Below are 14,515 nucleotides of genomic sequence, written 5' to 3' on the forward strand. Positions count from 1 at the left end.
TCCTTGCAGAAAATTAGTAGAGTGTCACCCCAGACCTTACCGAAGGTATTATGTAATATATGATACATGCACATTTTACCTTTCTAAATTGAAAAACAAAATCTGAATTTAGAAATTCATCTGACCCCAAGAATTTTAAGAGAGGATTGTCCTTTATACTATGGAAAGAGAGTTGTCTAGACTCCCTGTCTTTTGCGTTCACTAAATGTCATGCATGATGGTTGAGTCTCCTCCAGACATTTCATGTATGTATCTCTTATTTCCCCATACTCATTAATAGTTTCTCTAAACCAGTAGCTAACTTCAGCAAGCATCAGTGTCTTTTGGAAGGCTTGTTCAAACACAGCTTCCTGGCTCCACCCTCAGAGTTTCTGATTCAGTGGGTCTGGGGGTGGGGCTTGAGAACTTGCATTTTTGATAAGTTCCCAGGGAACTTACCTGCTGTTGGTCCAAGGACCACTTTGAGAACTACTGCTCCAGGGAAAAGTGCTATATTTTAAATTTTAAGAATTTACCCACCAGCCCAAGGTGCTTACCAAATACACATGGATGGAATTTCTCCGCATCTTCCATCTTTGCCATGCTTTTAAAGCCTCAACTTTTACTCCCGGAGGTCTTCCTGGCTAGGTCCTAGACTTAAAAGACATTAATTCCTTGTTTTATTAGATTGTCGTTTTTGCTTTCTTCTCAGCACATTCGATAAGACACTGTGAAGAAAATGTCCCTTGTGATCTCTTTTTTAACCTGTCTTGGAACAAATCAGCAGAAATGCCTTCACTGTGAATCAAAGTTACCCTCGATTTATAGCCTTTTCTTCCTTTCCTTATTTCCTTTTCTCTTGGTGGCTTCCAGATAAAATGTTTCTTGCTACCGTTTCACAAAATAGAAGGAGGGACCAACAGGAAGATAATCTTTTTGTTCAGAGGCCCATCTGTCAAAGCCTGCATTTTAGAGACTGCATTACTGAGGCCCGAAAAGTAGAGCCACTCGCTCTGGGTCATACAGCCGATAAACGCAAGCACCCGAGCTCAGTTCTTCCTGACCCTGTTACAAACTGCCTCAGTAAAGGAGGACCCCCAACCCCTTCCCATGCCAGGAAAGCACCGCTCATTTGTCCTAAAGTTAACTTTACACAAATCACACCTTTCAAGCCTTCTTGAAACTTTTTTTTTTCCCTCAAGGGTGACGGGACGGTCACGCTGATTCATCTTGGCCAGGGACCCCAAACATCTCCCCTCCTCCAGCCCAGGCGCCGTCACCCAGGCTCCACGGGTCCGCGGGACAGAGCCGAGGAGAGCGCCTGGAAGCGTCGCGCCCTCAAAGCCAAGCGATTAAGTTGGTTCCTCAAATTGTTCCCGACAGGAGGGGCAGGAAATAACACCGGGCTCTGGCGGCGGCCGCAGCAGGAGGGGGAGAAGCGCGGGCCGTCTCCCGGGCAGTGCTGGCGGCCTCTCATCGATTTCGGGTCTAAGGTCCGGCCGGGTCATCATTCCTGCCGTTTCCCGAACATTCGCGGCACCACATCACCCCTGCCTCGGTCGTCGCTCAGTCACTCCCTCCGCGCCGAGTCCTGGAGCGGCGGGGTTCCTGGAGGCCTGGGTTTCCTTAAGGGGCCCCAATGCCCGCAGCCCCCGACCCGCCCAGGTGGAAGGAAACAGGTCACTGGCGGCTGCAGGCCCGGGCCAGGCGGGGCCTGACAGAGGCAAAAGCCGGGAGGGGAGCGGAAGACGGCCAGGAGGACCCCTGCGCCCTCTCCTCCGCGCCGCCCGCCGGGCTGCCAACCCAGCCACCCTGGGTGCGACGCGGCGCCTTCTCGGCAGCTGGGAGTCGGGCAACAGGTGAAGACGCTGGGCGTCCGCTGCGCCTCCGCGGGGCGGTCCCTCTCCTGCCCGCCTCCCGCCCGCCCCTCTCCACGCCCCCTCCCCTCCTCCGGGCCTCCACCGCCTTCCCCCGCTGCCCGGCAGCCTCCCCTCGCTCGCTCTCCTCTTCCTCTGGGGCCGCAGCGCAGCTCGGGAGCCCGCGCACCGAGGCGCTAGGGGCGCCGCGCACTCGAGGGACACGCGTCGCGCCTGGACAGCCCCCGGCGGGCGCCCCCTCGCACCCCCTGCCCCGCGCCGGCCGCGCTCCCCTCCCCCGCGCCTGTGTCCCAGGGGCGCAGGGCCGCGCGTCCAGCCGCAGACCCGCCGGGGGTCCCCGGGGACGCGCCAGCCCGGCAGTGGCTCGACGATGGAGGACCCGCAGCGCGCCCGCTCGCACACGGTCACCACCACCGCCAGCTCCTTCGCAGAGAACTTCTCCACCAGCAGCAGCAGCTTCGCCTACGACCGGGAGTTCCTCCGCACCCTGCCCGGCCTCCTCATCGTGGCCGAGATCGTGAGTGCGGACGGGCCGGGGGGGGCGGGGGGCTCAGCTGGACCTGGGCGCGTGCTGCCGCCGTGCTTCTCGGGATGGAGCCTGCTCACATCTTCCCGCGGGCTTTAGGGAACGGTTTTGCTCAGCCTCGCCTTCTTCCCAAAGTGCAAGACTCTCTAAACAAGGTCCAACAAACTCTGGCTCTCCTGGGAAGAAAGGGTTGTGATCCTCAGGATGTCTTGCTGTGGGAGAAATGCAGCTTGGTGGGCCCTCTCGTGCGGCAGCAAATCCTGGGAGCAGGTTACTTGGGTTAGTGGCTATTGAGTTTGTGTTGAGTGTCAGAGAAACCTGGTGTCTTTCTCACCTGATCTCCACGTGGATGGCTTCTTCCCTGAAAATAAAGCTTTCCTAAGATCAGGGGAAGAGGAAAGGGCTTCTTTCTTTTCCTAATTTATCTCCCCGGTAGTAACCTTGAGGTGAGTCAGGAAAATTTTCCTGAATAAAATCAGAGTGCCGCAACCTATTTTAGGACCAAAGAGGTCTTCTGCAAGGTGCTGTGCACATCCTGGTTTAGGCTCAGAACATTCCTGGGAAGGAGGCAGGGCATGGGCGTTCTTCTCTCCATTGGAGGGCATAGAGGCTGGAAACTCACGTGATCTCCCCAGAAGTCCCAGCCAGTCCTTCATGGCTGAGAAAGGACTAGAGCCCTGTCAGCAGCTAGAGGTGGTCACTGTTTGAGTCTTCTTCGTGTACCAGAGTGTTGTCAAGCCCTTCAGATGTCCTCATACCCTCGTGTAATCCACACAACCACCCTCCCCTGTGAAGGCCTAGAGAGGGGACGTAAATCACACCGGTGGATGGTGAAGCATGGATTCAAACCCAGGCCTGCCTTTCTGCAGGGCCCCGCTAATAACTGCGAACAGTTGAGACAGCTGCCAGCTGCCTCAGCAGTGCCCTTCTGCCATCTCTCATAGACTTTTGTTAAATATTTGGGAATTCAAATCGAGCCTATGTAGGAGTTAGAGAATGGGCACACCATCACGGTGCAGAAGTGACTGAACACCTGGCCAGTTCCTTTGAGAAACCTGAAGTAAATCCCGTGTACCTCAAGTAGCTTGCTTGCTCCCCCAGTCTCAGATCCCACCCGGACCTGCTCTGTGAAGCTCCTGGTGGTCATAGTGCACATAAGGTATGAGAAGTGTTGGCTTAGCTCCTCTCCCAGCTGGTTGCCTCAGCAGGTATTGAGGACTTCAGGAGACTCAAAAGCCGAAGGTATTAGAATCGCCTTGCAGGGCCTGGCTTTTAGGAGTTCAACAAATATTTGCTGTGCAAATGGAGGAGTTGGCAGGCTCCTGTGCTTCAGCAGCGCAAACAAAAGCTAGAATGAGGGAGATGGGCCTTCTACCTTGGGGTGGATTTGGGCCAGGCATGAAGCATAACGCCATTTTTTTTTTTTTTTTCTGATTTATGATCAATATGCTCTGTGTACTGCACTTTTCAGGAAATACAAAATGAAAGAAATGTAAATGGCCCACAATCCCATTACTAGAAATAGTCACTGTTGACATGTTAGCATGTATCCTTTTAGATTTCATTTAAGTTGTTTGAAAAAGATGGGAAAACATGTAAGCAAAATCACCCTTATTACTACTATAGTTTTTATTTTTGACAGAGATAATTATGCACCTTTTTTGTTTGTTTGTTTGCTTTGTTTTGAGACAGGGTTTTGCTCTCTCAGCCTGGGGTGCAGTTGGCACCGTCATGCCGCCTTGTCCTCTCCGGCTCAAGCGATCTTCCCATCTCAGCCTCCCGAGTAGCTGAGACCACAGGCATGCACCACCACAGTTGGATAATTTTTAATTTTTTTTCTAAGGACAGGGTCTCTCTGTGTTGCCCAGGCTGGTCTGAAATTCCTAGGCTCAAGCAATCCTCCTACCTTGGCCTCCTAAGGTGCTGGGATTATAGGCATGAACCACTGTGCTCCACATTATGCCCATATTTTAAAGATTCGGTCCTACAGGCAGAAATGTACGTTTCTCCGACTATCTTCATCTCTTAGAGCTCTAAACAACATGTTTATCATGCTGTTTTTTGGTGTTCCCTCACCCACCCAGTGGTAGATATTATCCATTGCCTTTCTACTCTGAAAGGTGAGGCTTTAGCTGGGATGCCCTCTTCCCTGCCTCCAGTTATACACACCCTCTTCCTGTCTCCCAATATAGGTCCCCACTTAGGATGGCTCAACTTAGGATTTTTCAGCTTTACAGATGTTGTAAAAGCAGTATGCATTCAGTAGATATCATACTCTGAATTTTGAATTTTGTTCTTTTCCTGTGCTAGTGATACGCGGTAGATATTTTTTCATGATGCTGGTCAGCTCTCAGTCACCCACGCCATCACCAGCGCAAACCACCCATCCTCTCCAGCGTGCCGTGATTCTGCCAGCCGTAAGCTAACCTAAGTGTTCTGAGCACGTTTAAGGTAGGCTAGGCTCAGCTATGATGTTTGGTAGGCTGGGGTATTAAATGCATTTTTGACTTTGGATACTTTCCACTAGGGTGGGTTTATCAGGATGTAACCTCATTGTTAAGTCAGGGGGCAGCTGTGTAGTCTTCAGGTGATTTGGCTTAGATGAGCAGCCAGTGTTGACTTATGACACTGTACATACCACTTGCAACTGACCCACTGAGTAGACTATGAATGCTTTTCCTTTCCTGCCCAATTTCTTTTTTGCCCTGGTGTTACTAATTCTCTTTTTTCGTTTCATATTTCTCCAGCTATTTAGTCACTAATTTAACCCTAGTTATTTAAGTCTCCTGTCAAGAAGCTGAGAGACTTTGGGTATTCTGTCGGAATCATCCTCATGACCGGCCTCTCTGGGAGCCTCTGGCCTGGTGGCCTGCGCACAGCTGGCCGAGTGGACTGTCCTGCACCATTACCCTGAAGATTCTCTTCCTTTCTTTCCTGGGTTGGATCCTCTGCTTCCCATGTCCAGTGTCCTCTGTCTTGCCTCGCTTCCACTGGGGGCACACAAAGCCTCTTGTGGTTTTCTAAGAAAGCATGCATGTGGAAATGGAAATTTGCACCTTTCAGAATATCTTGATTCTATACACAATTCCTAGTTCGACTAGGTAAAGAGTGTTAGATTGAAAATGTTTTTCTTCAGGATTTAAAATGTATTCTTTTATTGTCCTTTAGCTATTCTGATCTAGTTTTGCTTTGTTTTGTTTTGTTTTGTTTGAGATGGTGTCTTACTTTGTCACCAGGCTAGAGTGCAGTGGTGTGATCACAGCTCACTGCAACCTACCCCTCCTGGGCTCAAGTGATCCTCCCACCTCAGCCTCCCCAGTAGCTGTGACCACAGGCATGGGCCACCATGTCTGGCTGATTTTTTGTGTATTTTTGGTAGAGACAGAATTTCGCCATATTGTCCAGGCTGGTCTCGAACTCCTGAACTCAAGTGATCTGCCTGCCTCGGCCTCCCAAAGTGCTGGGATTATAGGCATGGGCCACTGCACCTGGCTGTAAAAATTTTTACTTCAATTATTTATCTCCCTCTACCCCCTGACTTCTGGAAATGTGTTGAACCTTCTTTTTCCCAGAGATCTAAAATATCACAATGATGTGCCTTCATTTGAGTGTGTTTTCTCCCAGTGTACTGGGCACCTGGTGTGTTCTCTCAAGTAAGGGAAATTTATGTAAGCTTTAGGAGACTCCTCCCCCATTTTACAAAGGTATTTTTAGTAAACAAAATACAATTTTTTTTTTTTTTTGAGACAGAGTCTGGTTCAGTTGCCAGGCTGGAGTGCAGTGGGTCTCATAATGTCACTCAGGCTGGAATTGCAGTGGCGCAATCCCAGCTCACTGCAACCTCTGCCCCCTGGGTTCAAGCAATTCTGGTGCCTCAGCCTCCCAAGTAGCTGGGATTATAGGCGTACACCACCACGCCTGCCTCATTTTTGTATTTTCCATAGAGACAGGGTTTCGCCATGTTGGCTGGGCTGGTCTCCAATTCCTGACCTTAAGTGATCCACCCACCTCAGTCTCCCAAAGTGCTGGGATTACAGGTGTGAGCCACCTCACCCAACCAAAATAAAACAATGGCTCTTTTAAAAGTTTATAAAAAATAAACATTTATACATTGTTGATCGGGCATGGTGGTTCACACCTGTAGTCCCAGCACTTTGGGAGGCTGAGGCCGGCAGATTGCCTAAGCCCAGGAGTTTGAGACCAGCCCAGCCAACATGGTGAAACCTCATCTCTACTGAAAATACAAAAATTAGCCCAGCATGGTGGTAGGAGTCTGTAGTCTCAGCTACTCAGGAGGCTGAGGCAGAAGGATCACTTAAGCCCAGGAGGTCGACGTTGCAGTGAGCTGGGTTTGCGCCACTGCATTCCAACCTCGGTGACATTGTGAGACCCTGTCTCAAAAAAAAAAAAAAAAAAAAATCACATTCTTTTAAGTTAAAGGTATAGGTTGGGAGTGTATCCTTGGACACAGTTTTGGATAACTGTCTTCTCAGCTGCAGTTCACTCAGACTGACTTTTACATTACAAATTCGGGAAGGCAGTACAGCTCACTGTGGTTGAATGCATTTGACCTGTGTTCAGTTTCTGGTTCTGCTCTTCACCATGTGCAGTGTGAGCCATTCTTTCAATTGGAAAGTATCTCATAAAGTTGTCAGGACCCGAACCACACAACTGTGCATGAAATGCTTAGCAAAATACCCTGGATTACTCTTCAGTTATCTCCTTGTCTCATTGCCTTCTCTTCAGCTTCCAGTTTTTGCTGTTTTGCTTCCAGCCTTTTCCTTTGGTATATTTTAACTCCAGCAAATGCCAGACAAAAATGAGGCAGGCATGGTGGTGCACGCCTATAATCCCAGCTACTTGGGAGGCTGAAGCACCAGAATTGCTTGAACCCAGGAGGCAGAGGTTGCAGCCAGAAACCATCAAACCTTCTAGCTCCCAGGACTTGACCTTCCACAGCTCCCTCTCATGTGCTTGTCTGGGGGCTGGGCTATGTTGATCAGGAGTGAATTCAAAGTTGGTCTACCATGAACTGGAAGATGCTTGAATACTCATCCCTGCTGCTATAATATCTTGGCAGAGAAGCCAATGTAACATCATGTGGAAACCAAACCATGGTAGTTTCCTTTGTTTTAAAGTTTTATAACAAGCTAGAAGCAATCCAGTACTTGACCTGTGAATTGTAGGATGCTGTGATCTCATAACTATTACAAGTACTTGAAGAATGAAAGTGGTTTGTAAGAAGCTGAGTAAATTGTGCCCTTCCTGTTATTGATGACTTCAAAATGAATTATAGTATCCATGTAATAATGTTAAGTCACCTTTTATTTATTTACTGTCATGAGCAAACTTAGTTGGGAAGGATAAATAGGGTTTACTGAGAGCTGGAATTTTAATTATTCTATTGCCCTGTTGAATTCCTTTAAAAAATAGTGAACATGGTTTCCATTTCTTAAAAACAATACCCGACATTTGTAGAAAAAACTTTTATTTATTAATTTTATCATTGTTGTTATTATTTTTAGATAGAGTCTTGCTCTGTCCCCCAGGCTGGAGTGCAGTGGCGTGATCTTAGCTCACTGCAACCTTAGCTCACTGCAACCTCTGCCTCTCAGGTTCAAGCGATGCTCGTGCCTCAGCCTCCTGAGTAACTGGGATTATAGGTATGCACGCCATCACGCCCGGCCAATTTTTGTATTTTTCGTAGAGACAGCGTTTCACTAAGTTAGCCAGGCTGGCCTCGAACTCCTGGCCTCAAGTGATCCACCCACCTTGGCCTCACAGTTGTTCCAAAATTTAAGTTATGTATCATCTGTAATTTTTTTTAAAGCGTAGTCTCTTGTAAACCACTCTGTTTCCTGCTGTGACCATCTGTGCTGGATACCTTCCATTTGTCCTTCAGATTCCCTCTCCACCGTGCTCCTGTATGGACTTCTTAAGGGCCTCCCTGCCCTCTGATGTCCCACTGGCTGTATCTACTGGTATCATCAACACTCTCGGGTGAGAGGAGAGCAGGTTCTGGACCTTCATTCCCCAGGGTTCCTCCCTGCTGGGTCTCTGCTGGTTGTCTGTGTCCCTGCACAGAAGACAGGCTACCTAGCAGCTCTCTGCACACTGCTCTTTTCCCTGACTTCGATAACTATTTGCTCACCCCCGCTTCTGATTGCCAAGTACTGCCCTATAGCTTGCGGTTTTCCTGCACCCCGCTGTATAAACAACATCCTTATTAAACCCTACTCAGATTACCCAATCTGAATGTGCCTGCTTTCCTGCTGAGACCTGATATATTACCTGTTTTCATCAGTGATTAATTTCTCATGACATTCATAATGGCCACATAGTATTCCGTAAATATCCAGGCTCCTACTGTTCAATGTATGTTTATTTCCTCCTTTTAAACATCTTTGAAGCTAAATCTTTCTGGATGTTCTTTAGTGTTTTTTGAGGATGATTACTTAGAATTGATAAGAGGGTATATGAATCTTCTTTAAAGGTAAGTTTATTGGCCGGGCAAGGTGGTTCACACCTGTAATCCCAGCACTTTGGAAGGCTGAGGCGGGAGGATCACCTGAGGTCAGGAGTTCAAGACCAGTCTGGCCAACATAATGAAACCCCATTTCTACTGAAAATACAAAAATCAGCCAGGCGTAGTGGCGGACACCTGTAATCCCAGCTACTCTGGAGGCTGAGGCAGGAGAATCACTTGAACCTGGGAGGCAGAGGTTGCAGTGAGCCGAGATCGCACTACTGCACTCCAGCCTGCGTGACAGAGTGAGACTACGTCCCAAAACAAACAAACAAAAAAGATTATTAAGGTATACAGTAAATCCACATTGTTTAGTGTAGCGTTCTGTGAGTTTTGGCATTTGTGTTTTTGAAAAACAGCTTTATTGAGATATAATTACATATAAAATTGACCTTTTTAAAGTCTGCAACTCAGGGGTTTTTAGGATATTCACAGAGTTGTATAGCTATCACCACTGTCTTATTTTAGAATTTTTTTTTCCCCCTGAGATGGAGTCTCACTCTTTCGCCCAGGCTGGAGGGCGGTGGCACAGTCTCAGCTCACTGCAACTTCCGCCTCCCAGGTTCAAGCAGTTTACCTGCATCAGTGTCCTGAGTAGCTGGGATTATAAGCCACCACACCTGGCTAATTTTTTTTTTTTTTTTTCCTGAATTTTTAGTAGAGATGGGGTTTCACCATGTTGGCCAGGCTGGTCTCAAACTCCTGACCTCAAGTGATCCACCCATCTTGGCCTCCCAAAGTGCTGGGATTACAGATGCGCACCACCACGCCCAGCTAATTTTTGTATTTTTAGTAGAGATGGGGTTTCGCCATGTTGGCCAGACTGGTTTCGAACTCCTGGCCTCAAGTGATCCACCCATCTAGGCCTCCCAAAGTGATGGGATTATAGGCATGCGCCACCATGCCCAGCCAAATATTTTCTCTTTTAAAAATTTTAAAAAATGTCTTCCTACTGTCACTACCCTTATTAAAGAACATTTTCACCCCTCAAAAACAACTTCATCCTTATTAGCAGTCACTCCCCATTCCTCCCTTCCCTCAACCTTTGGTAACAACCAAGTTAACTTTCTATCTTTATGAATTTGCCTCTTCTGGACATTTCACATAAGTGGAATCCTATGTGGCCCTTTTGATCTGACTTCATTCACTTAGCATCATGTTTTTTAGGGTCATCCATGTTGTAGTATGTATCAGTACTTCATTTTTTTTTAATTGTCAGATATTTCACTGATGTATACATTATTTTGTTTACTTATCAGTTGATGGAGTTGTAATAGGTACTTCGTGTTCATGTTTTAATACCTGAATCAGGGTGCAGCTTATAATCGATGCCAAATTCATATACTGCTAAAACAAACAGAAACCTGGCAGCTGGGATTTCAGTCTGGATTCTGTTGAATCTATAGATCAATTTGGTGAGTACTGCCATCATAACAAAATGAAGTCTTATAACCTATAAACATGGGATGTTCATATTGCCTATTATGAATAATGCTGCTGTGAACTTTCATGTACAAGCTTTTCTTTTCTTTTCTTTTCTTTTCTTTCTCACAGTCTCACTTTGTTGCCCACGCTGGGGTGCAGTAGCGCAATCTCGGCTCACTGCAACCTCCGTCTCTCCAGTTTAGATGATTCTTCTGCCTCAGCCTCCTGAGTAGCTGGGATTACAGATGCCTGCCAGCATGCCTGACTAATTTTTGTATTTTTTTAGTAGAGACTGGATTTCACATGTTGGCCAGGCTGGTCTGGAACTCCTGACCTCAGGTAATCCACCTGCCTCAGCCTTCCAAAGTGCTGGGATTACAGGCAAGAGCCACCCTGCACCTGGCCCAAGTTTTCTTTTTTTTAATTAACAGTTTTGTTTTTTTTTTAGAGACAGGATCTCACTCTGTTGCCAGTCTGGAGTGCAGTGGCATCATTATAACTCATTGTAACCACAAACTCCTGGGCTTGAGCAATTCTCCCCCTTAGCCTCCAAGTAGCTAGGACTACAGGTGTGGGCCACCCTGCCTGGCTAATTGTTTAATTTTTTGTAGAGACAGGGTCTTGAACTCCTGGCCTAAAGTGATCCTCCCACCTTGGCCTTGCACAGTACTGGATTACAGTCATGACCCACTCTGCCTAGCTCATGTACAAGCTTTTATGTGTACGTATGTTTTCAGTCCTCTTGAGCATTTAGCAAGGAATGGAGTTACTGGGTAATGTCATATCTTTATGTTTAATATTGAAGTGGCTCAGTGTGGTGGCTCACGCCTGTAATCCCAGCACTTTGGGAGGTCAAGGCAGGCAGATCGCTTGAGCCCAGGAGTTAGAGACCAGCCTAGGCAACATGGCGAAACCCCATTTCTACAAAAAATACAAAAAATTAGCTGGGCATGGTGGTATGTGCCTGTAGTCCCAGCTACTCAGGAGGCTGAAGTGGGAGGAGCACTTGAGCCAGGAAAGTTGAAGCTGCAGTGAACTGAGATTGTGCCACTACACTCCAGCCTGGGTGACAGAGTAAGATCCTGCCTCAGAAAAAAAAAAAAAAAAAAAAAATTAAAGCACTGCTAGACTGTTTCCAAAGGGACTGTACTGCTTTACAATCCCTGCTGCAACTTGAGAGTTCTAATTCTTCACTTTCTCATCAAGGCTTATTTTCTTTGATTCTGGCCATCCTAGTGAATGTGAGATCGTATCTCATTGTGGATTTGGTTTGCGTTTTCATAATGACTAACAATATTGAGCAATCTTCATGTGCTTAATGGTCATTTGTACATTTTCTTCAGAAAGGTTTTGTCCATTTTAAAAATGGGTTAATTTGTCTTCTGTTGTTGAGTTGTACAAGTTCTTTACACACTCTGGGATAAATTCCTTGTCAGATATATGATTTGAAAGTATTTTTCTCCCATTCTGTCTGTTATCTTTTCACTTTTCTTGAAGATGTCCTTAGAAGTGCAAAGGTTCCTAATTTTGAAAAAGTCCAATTTTTATAGTTTTTCTTTTGTCATTTGTGCTTTTGATGTCATATCTGAGAAGGCTTTGACTAATCCAAGGTCACAAAGATATTCTCTATTTTCTTCTAAAAGTTGTAGGTCTTATATTTAGGTCTACGATTCATTTTGAGTTCATTTTTGTCTATGATGTGAGGGAAGGGTTTAACCCCAATCTTTCACATATGGATATCAATTGTCCCAGCACCATTTATTAAAAGACTGTTTTTCTCCCATTGAATTATCTTGGCACTCTTGTTGAAAATCAAATGATCATAAATATGATGGTTTATTTCTGGATTCTCAGTTATATTTGATTGATGCACATCTCTACTCTTATGCCAGTACCATGCTGTATTGATTACTGTAACTTTGTAGTAAGTTTTGAAATTCAAAATGAGAGTCCTCCAACTTGGTTCTTTTTCCAAGTTGTTTTGGCTATTCTGGGCCCCTTGCATTTCCAAATGAATTTTAGGATCAGCTTGTCCTACAGTGCCAAAACAAACTACTGAAAACCTGGTGGCTGGGATTTCAATCTGGATTCTGTTGAATCTATAGACCAATTTGGTGAGTACTGCCATCATAACAAAATCAAGTCTTATAACTTATGAACATGGGATATCTTTATATCTATTTAGGTCTTCTCTAATTTCTTTCAACAATATTTTGTAATTTTCAGTATACATGTCTTGTGCTTCTTTTGTTAAATTTCTAATTATTTTATTCTTTTTGATGCTATTGCAATTGGAAGTATTTTCTTAAGTTCATGTTTGGATTGTTCAGTGCCAGATTATAGAACTCCAATTGAGTTTTTATTTCTCTTACTTTATATAAAAAATTTATACAAAAAAATTACAAGGTTTCACCATGTTGCCCAGGCTGGTCTCAAACCCCTGAGCTCAAATGATCCACCTGTCTCGGCCTCCCAAATTGCTGGGATTACAGGCGTCAGCCACCATGCCCAGCCTCCAAATGAGTTCTATATCCTTTCTCTTGTATTCTATAACTTTGTCGACCTAATTTACTAGTTCTAATAATTATTTTGTGGTTTGACATATGTTTTTAAGGCTTTTGGTGTTGCTGCCAAATTATACAAAAAAGTTCATACCAGCTTGCATTCGAATGGTGTTTCAGCATATAACAAGATTTATTTCTGCAAATACTCAAATTTTCTTTAGATATTTGCCAACTTGTTTGGGGTAGGAGATATTTGGAATAATAAAAACCAATTTGGCATGGACACCAACTGGTCAGAGAGAACATCAGCTATAAATAATATTGAGGGGAGCCTGGACATGTGAAAAAGAGCAAATTGTTTTTATTTGCATTTCTGTGATCATTAAAGTTGAACATTTTAAATGTGCTTATTAGACATCTATTTTTAATTAATTTATGTTTTTTTGAGACAGGGTCTCACTCTGTTGCCCAGTCTGGAGTGCAGTGGTGTGATCATTGCTTACTGCAGCCTCAACCTCCTGGGCTCAGGTGATCCTCCCACCTCAGCCTCCCAAGTAACTGGGACTACAGGCACACACCACCACACTCGGCTAATTTTTTGTATTTTTGGTGGAGACAGGGTTTCACCATGTTGCCCAGATTGGTCTTGAACTCCTGGGCTCAAGCAGTCCACCAGCCTCAGCCTCCCAAAATGCTAGGATTACATGCCTAAGCCACCATGCCCAGCCACATGTTACTTTTTATTAGTATTCGTGCCACTTTTTTTGTCAGAAATTCTAATATGTATGAAATTTGTATGAAGATAAACTGTTATCTTCCTTTAGCCTTCTGGGCATTACTTAGCTAAACAGGGCTTCCCCAGCCCCAGGGTTACACAAATACTTGAAGAAAATACAGGATAATTTTTTTTTTTTTTAATATTTACTTTTTTGGTTGGGTGTGGCGGCTCACACCTGAAATCCTAGCATTTTGGGAGGCTGAGGCAAGTGGATGGCTTGAGCTCAGGAGTTTGAGACTAGTGTGGGCAACATGATGAAACCCTGTGTCTACAAAAAACACAAAATTAGCTGGGCATGGTGGCGTGTGCCTGTAGTCCCATCTACCTGGGAGGCTGAGGTGGGAGGATGGCTTGAGCCAAGGAGGTGGAGGTTGCAGTGAGCCATGATCGTGCTGCCACTGCACTCTAGCCTGGGCAACAGAGCCAGACCCTATCTCAGAAAAAATACAATAAAAATATTTACCGTCTTAAATTTTAAGAAAATCTTCTTGTGTGTATAATGTAAGAATTTTACTTTTTTACCCAAGTGGATATCCAATTGCATCACTATTAATCATATTTTATTTCCTTATATGCAGAACTATTTCTTAACCCTATTTTGTTCTATTCCTGTGTGAATTCCCAGGCCCTTTTAATTATTATAGTGTTATGTATTTTAATATTCAATAGGGTAAGCCATACAAAATTTTCTGTTTCTTTGCTATCGCTGTATACTTATACTAACATTTAAGGTGATTTTTAGAATCAGTGTTTCTTCAATTCCATTTCAACTTGGATTGTGATTTCATTATATTTATAAACTAATTTGAGGAGTTGACTTTCTATTACCAGATCTTACCATCTAGGAATGTTGTATCTCTTCATTTATTCAGTTTATTTTATGTTCTTAAAGTGCTGAGT

At 45.1% G+C, this 14,515-nt stretch overlaps 1 protein-coding gene and 1 long non-coding RNA gene across 6 annotated transcripts in view; one reads left to right on the forward strand and one right to left on the reverse strand.

Annotated features, from left to right (window-relative positions):
- Positions 1–1,867, reverse strand: part of LOC103241824 (uncharacterized) — a 55,408-nt gene extending 53,541 nt beyond the window's left edge. Inside the window, exons 1-2 of one of the 2 annotated variants that reach the window (XR_012095605.1) lie at positions 1,144–1,866; positions 537–635 (exon numbers count right to left, since the gene is read on the reverse strand). This is a non-coding gene — a long non-coding RNA (uncharacterized lncRNA). Of the gene's footprint in view, positions 1–536 lie in introns of both variants that reach the window. The other variant, XR_005241930.2, reaches the window with a different exon arrangement.
- Positions 1,868–1,932: 65 nt separating this feature from the next.
- The window catches only part of CMTM8 (CKLF like MARVEL transmembrane domain containing 8), a 126,085-nt gene continuing 113,502 nt past the window's right edge, over positions 1,933–14,515 (forward strand). For 2 of the 4 annotated variants that reach the window (XM_008009370.3, XM_073023673.1), the window contains exon 1: positions 1,933–2,373. In XM_008009370.3, the coding sequence (XP_008007561.1) occupies positions 2,227–2,373 (147 nt within the window). In that variant the 5' untranslated portion in view covers positions 1,933–2,226. The remainder of the gene's footprint in view (positions 2,374–14,515) is intronic. The other 2 variants (XM_073023672.1, XM_038002959.2) reach the window with 2 other exon arrangements.

The sequence above is a fragment of the Chlorocebus sabaeus genome, chromosome 15, assembly GCF_047675955.1.
Source record: "Chlorocebus sabaeus isolate Y175 chromosome 15, mChlSab1.0.hap1, whole genome shotgun sequence".
NCBI lineage: Eukaryota > Metazoa > Chordata > Mammalia > Primates > Cercopithecidae > Chlorocebus > Chlorocebus sabaeus.